The following is a 21,158-nucleotide window of genomic DNA, read 5'->3' as shown; positions in this document are numbered from 1 at the left end:
AACAATGAATGAATGGAATTCCAAAATCTCTGTAGATGTTCATTGAAATGAAAAATAAAGAAATTTAAAAAGTTTTTATTAGTTGCTTGATTTTTTGGTGTTGCATAGTATTCCATTGTGAGAATATATCAGTTTTTCTAGGCATTCATTTTACTGATGGGAGAATATTACCTCCTAAAAATTTATACAGCTATACAGAAAACAAAAATTCTGATTCATGCTACACATAATTGCTCCTTGAATTCATGCTAAATCAAACAGGCCAAAAGGACAAGGATATGTAGTGTATGATAGCACCTTATGAAATGCCTAGCCTAGGCGAATGCATAGATTTGTACAGAAATGTATAGAAAGCATTTAAAATAGTAAATTTCCTGTTTTATGTTTAGATATATCTGAACAAATGCCATAGCATATGACACATATAATGTATCAGAAAAGGACTATGTTATAAGCTATTTGTTTATTCCAAATAGTTTGGGAATAAACTCGACTGGACTGTGGAATTCTGATTAGTATTCATTTCTAATTTAGATTATGATGTGAGGAAATGGAAAAAGCAGGTCAGATATCTAAAACAAGATAGTTAAAGAATTAGGAATACATTTAACAATATTTAGACCACAGGTCAAAATCTTCCCACTTACCTTCAAACTCAGCATAATGCTGATAAACAGAAGGATAATAAGGACCAGACAGGTAGGATTCACTGACATGATATCTTCTTTGTAGGGAAAATTAGGAGGCTGCAAAAGAAAAGAGCTTTGTTAGCAAATCTAATTAATCATTCAGGATTATATTCCTTAGGCAATAATTCAGACACGCTTATCAGAGAGCCATGAGTTTCAAGGGGACATCTATTATTTAGCATGAATACAAAATTCCTAGCCTAGTTCTAGAAATGAAAATGAGTTACAAACAGTCCACTCAGGAGGCCAGTCTCTTCATTCAGGTAACAACTCCAACCATGAAAAGCAAAAGGTGGTCATGAAGAACACTTGAAAATAGAACTCTGCCTTCCTACCACCATAAAGACACAAGTCAGTTGTCTTTTTCACTTGAACAACTTACTGTCAAGTCAAGGGAGCTTTGGTGGCTTAGTGGTAAGGAACTGCATTGCCAACATAAAGGTATGCAGTTTGAATCCTCCAGCTGCTTCATGCTTCATGGGAGAAAGACAGGCAATCTCCTCCCATATTATTGACTGCCTCTGAAAAACCCGCTGGAGCATCAGCTACGGGTCATTCCTGACTCACTGGTATACAACATCAACAATGGTGACGGAACCAACTCATAGCTGACACTCCATTGTTTCTGAAGCTGTAAATCCCACGGGAGGAGATGGTCCACTTTCACACCTCCAGTATTTGGATTTTCTCAAAGTGTTAGGACATTCTAAATGGGGTAGGCAAGGCAAGGAAGAGCAATCCATTGTTAAAATGGTATTTTCTTTCCATAGAATATTTACAGATGCCTGTTGTCCCTCAAAAGCAGAATCGCATACTAGTAGGCATTTCTAGCATTAAAAAAGCTAGACTCTGCCTTATGACTATACTGGTTTCAACCAAAGGAAACCTCTTTAACATTATATCAAAACTTGTTACTCTTGTTAAAGAGGTGACAGAACCTCACTTAGCGCACTCCCCTCTCTTCCCCCACCCGCTTCCTTTTAACTGGCCTAAGTGTATGCCGATGGCAGATCTTTAAATGCACCATTCATTGTCATGGATTTGGATTCAGCTTTAGCCATATTCTGAGATACAACAAAGAAGTTCCAAATGTTAAATCAGAATGTGGAGAAACTTCTGTTTCATGTGCTTCGCTCTGACTTCCCAAGAGGAGTATCACATCTTCTCTCACTTCCAAACCTCAAGACAGACACATTTTCAGAGTCTCACTTTAGGCAAAAAAAATCTAAGGAATAAAACACATCAATGCCATTAGGGTGGCCATTTCCCTTGGAGGCTGCTAACAGTGTATTTACTGGGTGGGGGTGTGTGTGTGTGTGTGTGTGTGTGGCTTTTGGGTTTTTTTAATTATTTACTATTGATTTTTATATGGCAAGAAAAAAAAATAACATGGTGGTGGAAAAATAATAAGTCATACTTCTCTTCTAATAGAATAATGTGAAAATAGAGGGCCCTTTCCAAAACCAGCTCTGCATTCATTTCCCCTAGAAAAGTGGATATGGTTTTTCTATGTCCAAATGACACCACTGAAAACATAATTGTATATTACAAGGTTCCACATAAGCAGGTCCTTGTCTGCAAGTACGTACTGTCATCTAGACTTGGCAGATTTGTCCTCTCTGTCCTCCTGGGTCCATTATACGTCAATTAGTCAATAAGGTCCACACTGTGAGTGACACCTTAGCCCTCTTGTGAGCTGTGGGATAAAGCAGTACCCCCACATTTTTCTGCTTCTGGGGTTTAATATGAAGCTGCAATCTTACTTCAGTCCATGTTGCCATCTGGTGGGGGATCGTATAATTGTAAATTTGAAGAAATGTCTTGTCCACAAATCCCAGCAACAGAGACCTCTTGGGACATATGCATCCCACTCAATGCACAAAATTTCCTCAATTTCATTCAAAATGCTTTATGTGACTGAAAAGAAATTATTTCAACAAAAACCTCAAAGCATGATGTAATTCAGTCTTGAAAGGATGAACATTTCCACTGTTGTTTATTTAAATGAAATAGTTTTTAAATTTTCTTTCATTGGTGCACATTTTCTTCCCCCTTCCCACAATATGTCCCTTGTTCCAGGTTGTTGTCATACATATCATGCCAAATCATATATATTCCTTTCAGACAGTTCTTCCTCTCATCTGTTGAAAAGCAGTATTCATTATCTATCCACTCTTTTCCCATTCTCTCCTCAACCACGCACTCCACATCTGTCCTCTTACAGCAGTGTAAAGGAATATTTTTGCTCTTGTGACCCTGATATTTCATTCAGCATAATGTCTTCCATGTTATATAATGATGTACGAGCTCACTGTTTTTCAATGCAGTATAATATTCCATTGTGTGCATATACCATAGATTTTCTATCCATCCCTTTGTTGATGGGCACTTGAGTTGCTGTCATCTCTTTGCTATTGTGAATAATGCAGCAATAAACATGCGTGTGTAGATATCTGCATGAGTAGTGGCTCTGGTTCCTTTCAGGTGATTTCCAGTAGTGGAATTGCTGGGTCAAATGCTTGCTATTTCTATTTCCAACATTTTAAGAACGTACCAGACCACCTTCCATAGAGGCTGTACCATTTTACATTCCCTCCAGCAGTGAATAAGGGTGCCAATCTCTCTACAACCTCACCAGCATTTGTTGTTTGCAGGCCTGTTGAACTTTGCTATTGTTTGCAGGGACACTGGTTCTCTCTTAAACAATGTAATAACCTATAAAGCTAACTATTGTAGCCCAGGTTAATCTTTAAGCACAAAAGATATTCACTTATGTTATATGATTTGTAATTACAAATTACAAGTGGATGATTTTTTTTTAGCTACAATTACCATCACTAGCATTGCTCAAAGGAGTCCTGGAGTTTGAACAGTTTAAGAATACTTCAGTTGGTCTGGGTTCTAACCTAGCAGTTGCTCCATTACAGCCTGCTTCCATGAAGATAACTGCCTAGCAGGTCTTTATGAGGAAGTTCTATTGTCACTTGGCACCACTATGTATTGCAATCAACTTAATGGCATAAAACAATAGCACCGATGTTCCTCTACCATGGAGAGATCTAAGCAAATGAGTTTTGAATTCCTAAGCAACACAGAGGCCAATAGAAAGTTGATATTGTATTCTTAATGTTTTGAATGCTTATCCTGCACATTAGACTTTACACTCCAATAAATGTCTGAAATATATGGAATGCAACACATCGTATGCTAGTCAAATAGTCACAGGCTCCCATATGGCTCGTTTTCACATCTTATTAATCACTATTACACTGCCAAGCTCCTCATACAGTAGGCTAGGCTGAGATCCTGTCTGCACCCCCCTTTCGGGATGCTTTTAGGAGCCTAGCACTCAGCATCACATAGAGCCCTTAGAGAATCCTACAATTTGATCACATGTAGACACTTTTCACACAGAAACAATGTAGCAAGTCATGGTGGCCCCAGGCCAGATTAGAAATGCCTACTAAAGTTAATGTTCCTTAAAACTAATAGTTATGGGAGCAAATTGCCAGATCTCTCCTTGTGAATGAGGTGAGTGGAATGTGGAACCGTAACCGTCTGGCTAGTGGCTAAGCCCCTAAGTACTGCACCACCAAAACTCCTTACATTAGTACTTCTATTACCAGGAGACCATCATAAGCTTCTTCTACACATCAGTTGTCCATATCTACTCACATGGTCACAAAGGACACGTATCAAGAAGTTAGCTGCAGAAGCCACGTTTGCTGGGCTACAAGATGGAGGCGAATGGAGCAAGTGACGAGCCAAATCTTATGGTAACGATCCTGACATTGAGATGGCTTGGGCCATGAGAGCAATGCAGCATGCTGAAGTCTACTACAAATTGATTTCATCAGGTGATGAACAGCTCCTGAAACTCACCAAAGTGGATGACCAAATCTACCAAGTTCTGGAAGAATTTTGAGAAACTCAGAATAGATGTGTTGGACCCAGAAGAGCTCAAATCAGAACTGGCTAAAGAGAAGTGGAGGCCATTCTGCTTGAAGTTTGATGGGATTGTAGAAGACTGTAACTATGGCACTTTGCTGCAACTAGATTGCTCTCTGGGTTACACTGAGGAAAATATAATCTTTGCCCCCAGAATACAATTTTTGGCTACTGAAATTGCTCAGAACAGGGAAGGCTAGAACAAAGCAGTTTACATCAGTGTGCAGGACAAAGGAGGGGAAAGGGGAAGTGACAGAGAGGAAAGAGAGGGAAATAATCAACAAAGGCAATATAACAGCCATGCAAGAGAGACAGGGAACAGCACTCTGTGAGTCTACAAATAACAAGAGTGCTATTTGCTCGGACCCCTTTGGTTGAATGTATGTTCTTATGCAAATGAAAAACCTACAGAAGGATATCTTTTTAGCCTAGCAGTCAGGAGTTACTCTGTTCATTCCCTTGTATGAACTGACTTATGACTCTATTAGTGAGATCTCAATTCATCATTTCTTGGTTCTTAACACCACTGACCAAGTAATAAATTTTTTAAACAAATTTTTTTCAGTTCTTATGATCATTTATAGCTATGCTTGACTTGGAAACAGTATTTAAAATAATCTGATAATTCACATTTTCTTTATGTAATATGTATAAAATGATTATGCCTATTTGAATTCTTTTCACTGTTTTATGTAATGATACGTAACAGGCTGTACATGGTACTATAAGTTGTGCATGTATAAAAATTAGAAATCCTTATATATGACTAAACTCTGGCCCTTTGAGTGACTAAAGTGCTCTGTTTTATTTTTCTGTACCTGAGAAGTTTTAATAAATACTCTGTGGGATATTAAAAAAAAGAAGCTGCTTGGTCAAGAAAAAGGTTTTATGGTCAAATAAGTTTGGGAAATGTAAAGTTTCACTTCTCCCAGGTAAGGTGGCAGAGGCCAAAAGCAATCCTTTTTTGACATGTAAACAACTTTTGTACATGAAGACAGCAACTAGCTCACAATTTAGGTAGGTAATTACTATTATTTCTTCCATGAACTAACTGCCATCTATCTAACCAACTAAGCTCATCATTTAGGTAACGACTATCTATTTTTCTAACTAAGCTCAACATTTAGGTAATTAACTACTATCTTTTCTGCCATGAAGATTTTAGGAGTTATGTCTTCTCCAAAAAGTATCATAAGAAACAACTATATTCAATGTAACATTAACTATTCTCTCACCAATAACTCAGATACAAGTTTAAAAAGCAGAGGACATTGGTGGTTTAGTGGTAGAAGTCTCTCTTCCCAAGCAGGAGACTCAGGTTCAATTCCTGGCCAATGCACCTCACGTACAGCCCACGCACAACCTGCGCCAGTGGAAGCTTGCTACGGAGGGGAACAGGTCTCAGTACAGGCTCAAGGATGAGAGAGACACGGGAGGAGAGAGTTTTGATCCACTTCTGAAAATTAGTCAGTGAAAATCCTGTGGATCAACAATGTCTGATTATAGCCTTTTAAAGACCAGGTCCAGATTCATTTCACTGTGCACAGGGTCACAGTGAGTAGGTGGGGACTTGGTGGCAGTCAGGTATCAGCAGCATCCAACTTCAATAAGAGAGAGAGAGAAAGACAGAGAGACAGATACAAAGAGACATGGAGTGAGATGAGAGAGTGAGTGAGTGTGGCAGGGAGAGAACATACCAGCTGTCGTATGTATTCCTGAATGGAGTTGGGATAAACGAGCACAGTGACAGCAACCAAGGTGTTCAAGGCAAAATCAAATATCTGGTAACCGAAGAAGGGGACGATACAGGCAGCATGTTGCTAGATAGAAGAGAAAACACAAGAGAAAAATGTGTTGAATATTACAAAACACGGTTCTGTTGACATCAAAGAAATCTATTATTAGTCTGATACAAAAATGATCAACAGAAATTCATGAAATAGCAAGTGATAATTACTGGCAAGCCAAATAGGCATCACAACAAATTAAGTTTCAATGAACAGTTCTGCGACTAAAAATGTTCTTAGTCCACACATGCAGAGGTTTAAACTCGCAGGAATTACTTTAGAAAACAGAACTGTTTCTTATTGATCCCAAACAGTTGCACAGATCACATGTGTCAGGGACTCGGGAGAGGCTCAGCACTTCTTCCTGAGAAGCGGCTTACCTTGTATGCACCGTAAGTGGCCATGGCACATATCAGGATCATGAGAAGAGAAAACGAGATAGCAATGCACGTGTCTGTCAGAGGGTAAAGCACAGAACACAATCAGCAGCAGATCCACTGTCCAGACATTTGTGAGTCTCTGCTTAAAAAAAAAATCTGCTTAAAAAAAGTGAAATAAAAAGGCATTAAGTGGAAACTCTTAACCTAAATATCATTAATGTGTAATATTATCTATGTATCTTAAAAAATTATTTCAAAATTAAGTGATAATTTTATGTGATGTAAACAGCCAGTCTTTTTGGAATATGAGAAAATGATAGTGGGAACAAAGTAGCCCAGAATATTCTTCCTAAATCATACAAATGTCAACAGATAAGAGACTGATATTGCCAAAAACAATTTTAAAAATAGTTACATGCACCTAAAACAAAGGAAAAAACAAACAAACCAAGAGTAATATCATAGACCAATACTATCCTGAAAACAGCAGCAGTTAAGGAAATGATAAGAAAAGCTACAAACAAAATGAACTCAACAAAGAGAATTAGATGGAACAAGAAGAACATCAGCAACACCACAAGAGGCTGATGCTGCATTTAGTGTCTGTTTCAAAAATGAAACCAAGGTCATTAGCTATAGTTAAAAGGCTGGTCTTCTGGCTCACTGAATTATAAAAATAAATGACATATTCTGTTAACTGATAAAATCCACGTATTGAATAAGCTCCTGTGTTCCTCCAGTGGCTTCTCATACAATTTAAAATAAATCTCAACCTGTACAACTGAAAACTAAGCCGTTAAGTCGTACTTGTTCCACAACCTGCTGACCTCTCTCTAATCTCGTCTCATCTTCTCCCACCAGCTACTGCTCACTATACTCCAGCTGAATCATCTGGTTCATTGAGCAGAGCAGAAATCATCCCATCCAAGGACTTTGTTTGCAGTGTCCACTAAATACAAGAAATTCCTCTCATATTTTCACACGGCTAGCTTGTTAATGATTGTGGTCTCAGTTTGAACGTTAACACTTCAGAGAGCTCTTTCCCTCGTATTTTAGCTAACACAACCCTCCTAGTTATAGTCATCTTATTGTTATATCTTCTTTATAACAGATACCATGACTAAAATGTGGTCCTTGTTCATTATCTATTTTCCTCTGTCACAAGAACTTTGAGGGAAACCTAAAAACCAATCCACTGTCCAGATCATTGAGACTCGATGTGGGTCAGAGTACTTCTGCGCTACACTGGGTTTTCAATGGCTAAGCTGTCAGAAGCAGGTCTCCAGGTCTGACTTGCAAAGTGCCTCTGATGGACTCAAACCATCAATCTTTTTTGCACAGCTGTTTGCATAACCCTCAACAGGACTTTCTCTGTTTTGCTCATTATGACAATTCCAACATCTAGAATGTGTCAAGTGTTCAATATGGTGGCCTCTAGCCAGCCACATGTAACACGATCCAATGGTGGAGTCCACGGCTAGTTGAACTGCTGGCCCCAGGGTTGCATGCGTGCTTGTGGATGTTTAAGCAGATGAGTGGGCTCTACAGGAGAAAGATGGGCAGCCTTCTCTTGTTTATCACTTACAGCCCTGAAACCTGCTGGAGGGTTGGTATCAATTTAGGAGGGCTGTTATGAGCTGGTACTACTAACTTGACAGCAAGGAGTTTGAGCCACCTATGTAGGCAGTGGTGGACTGAGCATCAATATAAACTTTCTCATTGCTATTTTATATTGATTATGCTGAAATAATATTTTTAATATACCAAGTTAAATAAAATATCTTACTAAAAGTAACTGTAATGTTGTCTTTTTGTTAAAATATTACTAAAAAGTTTGAAATTATGTGTTGGTTCATCCTACATTTCTGTTGGACAACCTTATTTAAAACAATGTCAGCAAGAGCGCAAAAAACACATGCTAGCAAGATTGTGGAGAAACTGGAACCCTTATTCACTGTTGGTGGGAGTGTAAAAATGTTGTAAACACTATGGAAGGCAGTATAGTGCTTTCTAAAAAAGTTGGAAATAGAAATACCATTTGACCTAGCAATTCTACCGCTTGAGAATATACCCTAAAGAGACCAGACTGCCACCCAAACAGATATCCACATGCCTATATTTACTGCTGCATTGTTCACAAGAGCAAAGCGATGGAAATAACCCAAGTGCCCAACAACAAAGGAATGGATAGAGAAGCTGTGGTACATTCACACAGTGGAATACTGCACAGCACTGAAAATCAAGGAACTCATGAATTATTATACAAAATGGGTGACCCTCTGTTGTAAAAGAGGACTGACATTGGCGTTGGGGGAGACTGGAAAAATGGAATAATGTGTATTACATTGAAACAGATGAAGGAGAAAACAGTTGAAAAGGGATATGTGATTGGGTATTACTGTCATGACATGAGTCCAGAACCAAGGCTGCCTAGTGGAGTGGCCCTGGGGGGAGGGATTGTAAAACAATGAAAGAACTTTTCTTTTACTTTTCAAAGAGAAGAGTGTACTGGGGAGGAGAGGTAGGCAGGGAGAAAAGTGCAGCAATGAATGAATGGAAGTCCAAAGTCTCTGTAAACTTTCATTAATAATAAAAATTTTTTTAAAACCCCCAAAACAAACAAAACCAAAAAACCAAAACGGGTGACCCTGGAGGACATCAATGCTGAGTGAAATATCTCAGTTACAAAAGGAAAAATACTGTATAATGCTGCTGTTAAAAAATAGGACTGACACGGAGGTTGGGAAAAACTAGGGAGAAGAGGCAATAAATAGTATACACTACATTGAAACAGATGAAAGAAAGGACTATTTAAAAGAAATATACGATTAGGTACTATTTGCATTGCCACAGTCTAGAATAAGAGGTGCATAGGAAAGTGGACTGGGGTAGGGGTAGAGGTGCAACAATGAAAGAATTTTTTTTTAAAGTGAAAAACAAACTGGGGGTGGGAAGAGGGAGGAATGTACAGTAAGAAATTAATGAATGGAAATCCAAGTTCTCAGTAAAGTTTCGTTAAAATCTCAAAAAAATTTTAAAAACACACCCCAAAACCAACTGTCAGCAGATGTAAAGGGCACATTTGTTCAAGAGGTCATGTCATCTTATCTTTAGGAGGTTCAGATTAGCAGTATGGTATGACTGGCTTATAAAAGTAACAATGCCTAGGGTAATTATGATAAAGAGTGTGTGTGTATGTGTGTGTGTGTGTAGGGGAATCCATGCAGTAATAGGGACTGCATGTCACTGTCCATATTGTCTATACGGTAATTTCTCATTTCCATGTCATTTTCACAGGTATGCCATTTAATCAATCTAAGTGGAGAAGACCCTGTTCAGATGTTGAATAGATAAGGAACCTGACACTCAGAGGGTGTTTAAGTTGTTTAAATTATACTCAAAAGGCTGAGTTATGACAACTTGTGCTCTGCCTAACCTCAGATGTGTGGCTTTCCCCTAGAGAGTTACTTCTACTTGAACTTTGCTAAACCTACCACAGCTGCTACTTTCAATACATACAGATGTTTCTCCAAAAGAAAGGAAAGTGTTCTAGCTTTAGAACCATCTTCTGTCTCCCCAGGTTCAGGGATAGAGCAGGAGGAAAATGTTGGAAGCAAGAGATTTATGAACTGAAACACATGATACAATGACATTCTAGGAGAGAAATTCAGGTTTATCACCAAAACTTCCTTGTCATCTCAAAAACTAAAGATGCTTCAAATTGGTCTACAGAGTCTGACAATTCTTAGCAAAGTCCCATTTAATAAACATCAATTGAGTTATATTAAAAAAACAAGATAAGGCGAGCTCTGGTGGTCTACTGGCAAAAAGCTTCACTGCAATCCCAGAGCTGCGTGGTTCGAATCCACCAGATGCTCTCCTGGAGAAGGAAGAGCAAAGTCCTCCTCCTGTACTAGTCAGATCTGATTTGATGGTACACACACACACAAATAAAACAAATTAAAAAAATATTTTAGAAAAAGTTCTTTAAAAAACAAACAAAACAAACAAAAAAGAAACAACAAAACCAAGATCCACACAAGAAATGACATTAAGAGAGCATCATCAGATAATGACTATTCATCATAAGTAAATAGATCATGATTTCTCTTAAGGTTAGCATTAAAATAACCTGAGCTTTTTCCAACCGTGAGGGGAAGGGTACCTGCGAGAAGATGTCATGTGAGCCTTTGCCTCATAGTCGTGTGCGGTTAACCTCTCTCCTCGAGGTGAAGTCACAAACAGCTCACAGCCCACTCCCCAAGGCTGTCTATTGCACAGGAGACTGACAAGCTTCCTCCTTTGGAGCCATGGTGGATTCCAACCATCAGACGTGCCACCAAATAAACACGAATGCTGTTTACAGGCAAAACCATCGGTGCCGAGGGATTTGGTTCCACAGACCCAACAGTAAAAATATATCCACGTCCACACATGCAGTCTGGGGCTGCCATTTGCATACAGAGCACACTAGGTTTCTACTCTCCTCCATGACAGAACACCACTCGTCTGCTTTCTCATTTCCCCAATGTGTAAGTGTGGCTTTTCCTCAAAGAGCTGAGCTTTGTGTTATTTCATTTAGTCCTTACAAAAACTCTAACTGGACTATCAGTTATGAGATGAATACTAATATCACCAGGCTGTGCATACGTGTGTGAAGTAAACACTGCCTGGATGGTATAAACCGTTAAGTACCAGGCTGTTAGGCGATAAGTTGGTAGTTTGGACCCACTCAAAGATGCCTCAGAAGTCAGGGCTGGAAATTTGCTTCTGAAAAGTCTCAATCTTGGAAATTATACAAGGCAGCTCTAATCTGTGCACAGAGGATGGATGGCCCTGAGCTGGAATTGACCTGACAGGACCTAACAACAGCAAAAAACTTGCCTAAGGTTGTCTAGCTGGTAGATGGGCTTGTCAATCCAAGAAGATCAATGTCAAACTAATCAACACTCTTGGCCACTATGTGAACTTGCTGTGAAGGAGGTGGAGGTCAAAGTGCAGGGGAAATGAGACAACCTCCAGAAAAGGAGTGAGGCATTAAAATGCACTGTTACCGGCAAAGCCTAGTAAGTGGTTTGTTACACCCTAAACCTGAACTCAGGCAAAGGTTTACTATCTCCTTATTTGTCCCTCTCTCCAGTCTAAGTTCTACAAAAGTATGTTTTAAAATAATAAAATTTACCAGTTTATTGAAGACAGGACATTCAGAGGCCTTAAAACACAAATATAAACTTATCCAAACTTTTACTCAAAAACCCCCAAAACATTAAAAAAGAAAGCCTGATTGCTGCCTTAAAAAAAAAAAGAGTAAAATAAACATAAGCTGGGCAAAGTCCAATGGTAATTAATTTTATAAAACATAAAGCATGGGAATGATTGCATGAAACCCAACGTAAATGAAGAACACTGTGAAACACAAAATACATGAACTCTGTAAGCAAACCAATATAAAATTGTAAAAATATTTTAAAATTATACATTCTAAAAGACAAATATTAGCATAACCTAGAAAAAGAGTGTTGTCAATAAAAAAGAAATGTCTATTCAAAAGCAACCACAAAACCCCAGAGCCTCATAAAACCCACTGTAATCAAGCCAACTGAGACTCACAGTAACCCTATACGGTAGAACAGAACTGCTCCAGTGTTTCTAAGACTGAGACCTTTGCAGAAATGGGCCACCACATCATTCTCCCATAGATCAGCTGGTGTTCCTACTACAGCCCCTGCCCCACAGACCTGCCCCCGCAGACCCTGCCCCACTACCCCTGTGCACAGTTCAAAACAGTAGCTGAGCACCTCAGTAGGCTGTACTCTGCCAACAGGGCTGGTCTCACAAATTGACATATTTTTTCCCTAAAAATATGAACTTAAGAGAAATAGAAAAAGGTGCCATTAAAGGAAAGTCACACAGCATTTCACAATGGAATAGTTTCTGTAGAAAAGTGTCTGAACTAAGGAAATTTTCAGTTATCTCTCTATAAACGTTATCACAGCATGTGATATATCCAGGTAACATTTATTTCCGTAAAATATGAGTTTAGATGAAACTAAAGTATAAATAAAATAAAACAGAGATAAGATAAAAAAGGACTATTACATATCTCTTAGTAAGTTAGAATGGATACCAAACTGCCTTGGAATAACAAGGATGAGTTATTTTTTAGAATTTCAATTCACAGTAACAATACAGACATTTTTCGTGGTAATAATAACACCACTGCGCTGTGATTGGAGCACCCTTTACGTATTCTTTAGAGAGCAGCTCCTCCAAACCCGTGTCAGGGCACACTGCCACCATACAATGTCCTAAATTAAACTCTGCCTTAATAATGCAGTTTCAGTTTGAAAAGGATCCTAAGAAAAGCTGTATCATGGCTCACAAAAGACATTAATTAGCAAATGTTTCCTGATACTTTAGTCAATTAGTCACCGAAATAAAATCAGTTTATAAAGGAGTGACCTGAAATGACTTTTCTTTAAATAATTCATCTCTCATTTTCTCTTCATTTCTTATATTTGTTTCCTTCCCTTTAAAGCTTGTAGCTAAATGGGTAGTCTAGGTTCCTACATCCTAGCTGCTTATGCACGTCATTGTCAGATCTCGGTGGTCCCGAATTTTTTTTTCCTTGTTTTTCAGTTTTTTATTACTTAAAAAAGTGGAAAATTAACAGTGCAATTGTCATTGTTTCTTATGTATGTAGTTTTGTTATAGAAAGTGAAGTCCACGGTTTTGGAGCAAAAGCCATTTTAGCAGCAAAGTAGTCTATTTTCACACAGCAATTTCCTTGAACTGTCTGTAGAAATTCTGGAACTGTAGAATTGTCATCTCGAAGGACTTCTTTTTGACCTGGCCTGAGGGATCTGCCACCTTCAGCATCACAACATAAGGGTACTTAAGAGATCTGCAGCTGTCCGAGCTCACAGCCATTCCCAGTTTCCACTGAAAATCTATAAGCTGATTGGTGACCCTGGACTTGGCATCCAGTCGTGGCTCGTCAGGGCCCTCCACGGTCAGTAACTCGGGATCCAGGGACCGGCTCGCGGGCTCCGGCCGAGCTGCCAGGCGCCTGGTGGTCCTGAATTTTGAGCAAGGCACCATGTGAAGAAAACACGCAGTGTTCAGGATATACAGCGTCTAGAAGATAACTTATCAGGCAGGTTCTCAACAAAATAACAACAGGCAACGGCTACCACCGGGTTGGGGACTAACCTCCAGCAGCTTTTCCCCAAATTGTTACTTGTTAGACTTCCCTAATAAACGTCATTAACTGTGAGGAGTACTGTCTTTAACTTATCAGTGGCCAGTGTAATGAATTATCAAACCCAGCAGAAATATAGGTACCGGCCGTCCGGGACCGCGGAAGAGATTCTGGAGGGAGGCTGGGATGCCTCGCCCACAGCGGGTCAGTCATCTGGATCTATAATTAAAGAGAAGCTGACTTATAATTGCACTGAGACAAACCTTGCTGGAAGACTGAGGAAACCAGAGGCTTTTTGGATGGACTGCTGAACTGAAACCTGAGCCGGGACTAATTGAGAAATCATGCCTTAGGACTGGTGGGCTAAAACCTGGATTTCCACTGGGTGATATTCTTTGCCTCCCCACACTCCAACTTATTTATCTAATAAACCCCATTTTCTGTACCAAAAAAAGAAAAAGAGATACAGGTATTATGGGGACAGATCATAGGTATAAAAATTAGTGAAAAGGGTGGAGGGTGAGGGACTTCTGGTGGCCTAGTGGCAAGAAGCTGCACTTGCAATTCCGAAGGTTCATGGTTTGAATCCACAAGATGCTCCTCTGCAGAAGGAGAGGCAATCTCCTCCTGTGCCAGTCGGATCCAATTTGACGGTATGCCAAGTTTTGGGTTTTTGTTTGTTTGTTTTTTAAAAAAAGGCAGGAGGATGGAGGCACATAGATCTAAACTCACAGGGATGAGCCTCGGGCTGCTGATTCTGCAGCTGCTGAGTTTCGCTCCCTCTTGTAAAGTTAGAAGAGATCATATACCCATGGGCCTCCTCACAGCATATTTTTAAAAAAATCAAGTGTGAGTGGCAAGATGTTTATTCATCTGAACCCATAATTAGGAAGATCTGTTGTTTGGCACTGTGTATGGCACAGACCCTTCCTGTTAAAGTTCTTTGTCAAACCATTAAAATTGCACAAATTCCGTAAGATCTTTCTTACTTCATTCACCAATGCTACTCAATAAATTATGGATCCATGATACAACATGGCATACATGCTTTTCTGTCTGTTATTCTTCGATATTCTAGTTCAGTAGACAACTATTTTTCTCTGATATTTATTTTTAAATTCATGTTAGACTCGTAAGTTGTAAAAGACAACAGTTTATGTATCCTCTGCTTCTTCCAGCTGTCAACCACTCGCCTAGTTATAGTTCTAAAGGAGTTATAAAGGTGGCCGAGTGACATAGTTGGCTGCTAATCAAAATACCAGTCATTCAACACACCCACCCAGTAACACCAGGGTCAAAGACTAGGAAATGTGCTTCTGTGAAGATTACGGTCCAAAAAATCCCATGGGGCAGTACTACTCTGTCACAGAGGGCCATTGTTGAGTAGAAACAGACTGACCACCACGACAGGCTAATTATCAAAACTGGCAACTAACAGTATATAAGTAAGCTACAGATCATATTTTCATTTTACCAGTTTCTCCCTAATGCCCTTTTGTTGCATTCTTATGTGCTGTGAGTCAGAACCAACTCATAGCTGACCCTCCATCCAGTTTTTCAGAAACAGGGTTTAGAAGGGGTCCTGGTACTAGGGATATTATAGCTGATGTTAGATGGATCTTAACTGAAAGCAGGGAATACCAGAAGAATATGTATCTGTGTTTCATTGATTACGCAAAGGTGTTTGACTTGTGTGGATCATAACAAACTGTGGCTGACTCTGAAAAGAATGGGAATCCTAGAACACTTGATTGTGCTAATGTAAAACCTATACTTGGACCAAGAATGGAGCAAGGAAACACCGCATGGTTCAAAATTGGGAAGGGCGTATACCAGGGTTGTGTCCTGTCTCCATACCTTTTCAACCTGTATGCAGAACAGAGTATCCGGGAGGCTGGGCTCTATGAGGAGAAATGTGGGGTCAAGATTGGTGGAAGATCTATCAACAATCTGCATTATGCAGATGACACAAGCCTGCTTGCTGAAAGTGAGGAAGACCTCATGCACTTGCTGCAGAGGGTCAAGGACTGCAGCCTTCAATATGGATTGAGGCTCAATATCAAAAAGACAAAAATTCTCACCACTGAACCAATTGGCAGCATCAGGCTGGATGGTGAAGAGACTGAGACTGTTCACAGCTTTAGTCTGCTTGGCTCCACAGTCAATACTCTTGGCAAAAGCAGCCAGGAAATTAAAAGATATATTGCGATGGGAAAGCCTGCTGTTAGGGACCTCTCCAAAGCCCTGAAGAGCAATGGTGTCACTCTGGAAACTAAGGTGCATCTGATGCAGGCCATGGTCTTTGCAATCACTTGTTATGCATCAGAGCTGGACAGTGACTAAGGAGGATAGAAGGAGAATTGATGCCTTTGAGCTGTGGTGCTGGAGAAGAGTACTGAGTGTACCATGGACTGCTAGGAAAAGAGATTCACCCTAGAGAGGGTTAAACCAAGCTGCTCCTTGGAGGCAAGGATTCTGAATCTCTGTCTAACATACTTTGGACATGTTGTAAGGAGGGACCGGTCCTTGGAGAGGGACATCATGCTTGGGAGGGTGGAGGGCCAGCGCAGGAGGGGAAGACCCTCTATGAGGTGGATTGATTCAGTGACTGGGGTAATCGGGATGGGTGACAATGAGATTGGCACAGGACAGAGCAGGGTTTAGGGTTGTTGTACATAGGGTCGCTATGAGTCGCAAGTGACTAGACAGCACATAACAACAACAACATAAATCACACGGGAGGAAATCATCTGTCTCCTGCTGAGCAGCGGATGGATTTGCTGTTGGCAGCACAGTTCCTTATGACTAGGCCACCAGTTTACAGTTCCGGAAGTCACAGTAGTTGAGTTGCTGTGTCACCTCCAACCATAACAATTCCTCATTCTTTTCTAATAGTCTCTTACTGCAATATAGAAAGTACATACATATATTTATTAATTGCAAGCATGTACCGGAAGCCTTTAGATTTAAAAATAATGAGAAATTATAATATTTTCTTTCTCTGTGCCATGGGATTCCTCCATATATCTTAATGTGTGTGTGTGTGTGTGTGTGTGTGTGTGTGTGTGTGTGTGTGCGCGCGCGTGCGCGCGCTTCAACAAGTGGGATTTGACTGGCACAGGAGGAGACTGCACACACCCCCTTCTCCAGTGGCGCACCTGGTGGATTTGAACCATGCCCTTTAGGATTATAGCACAGTTTCTAGCCACTAGGCCACCAGAGCTCCCTTCTCTTAATTATTTTTTATTTTTATGGTGAGAAAAATGTGTATTTAGAATCAGCCAGGTGAACTCAGTTTAGATGATCCCAATTTTGTTGGCAACATTCAAAGCATCATAATCAGGAGCAAGTTGAACACAGGACTTCAATGTCATAGAGCTTCTTTACCGTGTGTTTAATTTGGTGCTTGTTGGCCTTGACATCCACAATAGCACAAGTGTGTTGTTTTCATCTTCATGGCTGACTCGGTGGTCAAGGGATATTTGATGATGGCATAGTGGTCAAGCTTGTTTCTCCTGGGGGCGCTCTTCTGGGGGCATTTGGGCTGCCTTTGGAGTCTCAGGGTCTTAGGCCGCTGGAAGGTGGGTGACGTGCGGAATGCGGATCTTCCTTTTTTTCCCGTATGGATCTTCTTTTTTTTTTTTTGGCTGTGGATGCCCTTCAGGACTGTCTTCTCGGCTTTTAGCGCCTTTGATTTGGCTTCAGTTTTGGGAGGGGCAGGGGCTTCCTTCGCTTGTGGTGCCATCTTCATAGAAAGGTATCTTAATTTATTTTAAATAGTATGAATGTGGCTGACTTTAACTAGATTATTTTGGGAAAGGTCACATGAAAGTGTTATTAAAGATTTCAGTCTTTGTTAGATAGAATCTTCAGATGGCTACCACCATCTCAAAAAGATAGCAACTTAAAATTAACAGCCACATTAGCATCATTTAAAGCAAATGATTGTAACCATCTTAAGGACCATTTCATTCTGACCACGTATGAGCTAAATATGAAGAATTTTGTCACATACAATGACCTCTAATGGATAATTTCAACACATACTTGAAGGAAATGTAAGAGAAAAGATTCACTAAATGAATATCCATTCTTCTTTGTTTTTTAACTCTATTAAAAAATGATATATGACAATCCTAAAAGTAATTAATCATTGAAAGTAGCTACTAATTTAATCTTTTCAAATATATAAAACAGAAATCTCAAATGCACTAAAAAATAAATTAATAAAATTAATACCCAGTACATTAAAACATCCAGACATTACAAAACAATTACTACTTTAAAGTCTTAAGTACCAGCAAGCTGCTGACGGTGCTAAATTAAGTCTACACTGTCAGAGAGTCATTAACCAGTGTAATCTCTGGCAATTAGGACAAAGCACTCAGTGTTATTATTCGATTCACACAGAGCCATAGCTGTATCATTTAAGACTTCTTTGACTAATCTCAATTACCTAAGAAAAGGAATTCTTCTATAGAAACAATGAGAGACTTATTTTTAAATGTCAAACATTCGTACATGTATAGTCTGTAAATGCAAAGGGGAAGGAAAGCAGAGATGTTAATTTAGTATTAATGGAACTCATTATCCTTTCTGAAGAATTCATAAGAGGAACAGGGTGATTCCGAATTGATAGAATGTTCTAACAGATGTCATGCCTCAATGAGGCAAGGTCCCAGGATAAAAGAATGTCCCCAACTTACTCTATAATGAGCAATATAGAGGAAGATGATGGCTATAAAGTATCTGCTGGCGTGCCACTGACTTCACTTCGTTTTCTCTTGACCCCGAACCACCGTGGCACCTGCGGGATTCAATTCTGAATGTCTCCCTCTCCTTTTCTCTCCCCATCAACTTCATTCTCTCCAGCCCAGACCTCACCACACGGCCAGACTCTGATCAGACTGCCCTTCTATAGTCCCCACTTAAGACGGCTCACCACTAACCACGGCTCTTAAAACAGCCAAAATTTCCTGAGCACTTCACTAGGGTGAGGCTTTATTCTGAGTACTTTCCAAGTAACACTGCATTTGAGCTACAACAGCCCTTTGAGGTGGGTACTATAATCATTCTATTCTTTCAGTGAGAAAAGTTAGCTCACAAGGTATCTAGTCGCTTGAGCACATGTGAAGAGCCCGGATCCAAAGAGATCGTTCCCAATGATTCTGCTAAGGAAACAGAAAGTCTCCTTGTGACCTCAGGTGTATTACCTCTTGCTGACACAGGTCATTTGTTCCTGGGAGTGAGGAGGAGCATCTGTGATTTCTCCGTGTCCCTCACTGCCCAGACTGCAGGGTCTGTCAATCTTATCTCAAAAGTCCTTCTTCACGGTATGGCTACCACCATCTTCTATCACCAGGTTTGCAGAGAAATGCCTCAAAACCAGTCTCCTGGAACTCCATGCTTGTATACAAGTCTCCCCAAATATACCTTCCACTCAGCATTGAAAGGGGTCTTTATAAAATAAACATCAGATCATGAATTTACTTATAACCAGTAACTCGGAGCAGAAAATGAACAATATTCACTTTCAAACTGTCCCTCTGTTCCCAACCTGTCCTAAAACTGCATCTGGGGCATTCTCTCCCCTATAACTCACTCTGCTTTTAGCCATCTATTTTGTCCACTGACATTTAAAGTTCTTCAAGGTCAACAAGGTTTCTCTCTGGCCCTCCCCCTCCCTCTGATGACCCTCAGCAGGTGCAGCTTCTCCAGTTGGCAGGCCGGCAGGGGCCTGACCATGACCTCTAAACCCTACCCTCTGCCCCTCCTGCAAGCTCTTTGGTCTGGGATTATACACAGCGTTGCCCCTCAGTGTGAGGATATGTATACTGGACGGCCATCAGGCATGTTAGACGACCGTCGTGAGGTGCACCTGAGTGTGCTCACAGGGACCCCCTCCCTCGGAGCAACAACTGTGACCCCTGCCCTATCCTGCCCCATCCTCAACCCCTCCGGCAGTCATTGTGTCGATTCATCTCACGGAGGGTCCTGCTCTCTCGCTGACCCTCTACCTTCCCAGGTGTGATGTTTCTCTCAAAGGAATGGACCCTCCTGACAAAATGCCCAAAGTGAGACAAAGTTTCACCGTCCTTGCCTGTAGGAGGCACTTTAAGAGCATTTCCTTCAAATCCGATTTGCTGGCTCTCCTGGCAGTTCACGGGGTCTTCGACACTCAACAACGTATCTGGGGATCTGAAAGGGGAGCACTAGCCTTGCCCGGGCTCAACCCACACGCATCCCCTTAGGTATGTTTCTATTATCAGAAGAGACTAGCATCATGCAGCTTCTAGACTGGAAAACAATCACTTCTCAGGAAAAAAGTGATTACTGAAACATTAACAGTATAATCAATAAGACGGACAATTCTTGTAACCTTCCTTCCCGAATCCATGCCCCTTCTCCTTAAAAAAAGGGCAAACAGGCCAAAAGTCTCTAAGAGACAGTAGGGTGGGTAGGTTACTATAGACGGAACAAAACAGAAGAAATCTTAAAGACTCCTGCCCTAGAACAGACACAGGATACGGGTGGTTTATTGATGCTTGGTGATTTGATTTGTAATGATGAAAAGAAAGTTTCACCTGAAATGGGCCCATGAATCAATATGTGTAATTTAATAGAAGAACTGGCATCTTGAGTCTCCACGCTTGGAAATACCAAAATTTGTTCTTGAGGTACTTACTAGCATCGTCCATGAACTCAAAGTCGACACCTATTTCGGAACTTGAGAAGTGATACTGATTTGGGTCAGCCAGGGCGCTCAACAGAATCAACAGGACCACGGCATTGATGATCTGCAAGGAGAAAGACAAAATGAACTCTACGATATGGCTTTTAGTAACAGAAAGTTATACTTGGCCACGTGGAGTTTAATGTTGAACAAGGCCTGACCACGGGGAGAGCAGGACAGATTCCAAGGCTGAGACACTGCTAATGGGATCAGATGCAGCCAGCTCACCTGGCCTGGTGCACAGATGACTGCTGTCAGAGAGCTCTCCACCGCCTCCCTCACCCCCCAACCCCCGCAGAAGCACGGAAACTCTCAAGCTGGTCAAACACACCCTTAATAACCTCAGTATCCTCAGATGAGTGAACTGCTGACATTTCAGGCAAGCAGAGCTTTGAGATCACCTAAAGTGTGTGTTCATTC

General features: G+C 40.5%; 1 protein-coding gene and 1 pseudogene across 1 annotated transcript in view; both read right to left on the bottom strand.

Annotated features, from left to right (window-relative positions):
* The window catches only part of LAPTM4B (lysosomal protein transmembrane 4 beta), a 66,239-nt gene that overhangs the window by 18,210 nt on the left and 26,871 nt on the right, over positions 1–21,158 (bottom strand). The window contains exons 2-5 of the mRNA XM_006900356.1: positions 20,691–20,802; positions 6,805–6,878; positions 6,335–6,457; positions 648–746 (exon numbers count right to left, since the gene is read on the bottom strand). Coding sequence (XP_006900418.1) covers positions 648–746; positions 6,335–6,457; positions 6,805–6,878; positions 20,691–20,802 — 408 coding nt within the window. The remainder of the gene's footprint in view (positions 1–647; positions 747–6,334; positions 6,458–6,804; positions 6,879–20,690; positions 20,803–21,158) is intronic.
* LOC102846624 lies at positions 13,576–13,905 on the bottom strand (annotated as a pseudogene).

This window comes from Elephantulus edwardii, unplaced genomic scaffold (genome assembly GCF_000299155.1).
Source record: "Elephantulus edwardii isolate Elephantulus edwardi_28Jun2011 unplaced genomic scaffold, EleEdw1.0 scaffold00282, whole genome shotgun sequence".
Lineage (NCBI taxonomy): Eukaryota > Metazoa > Chordata > Mammalia > Macroscelidea > Macroscelididae > Elephantulus > Elephantulus edwardii.
This window is presented reverse-complemented; position numbering and strand designations above follow the sequence as displayed.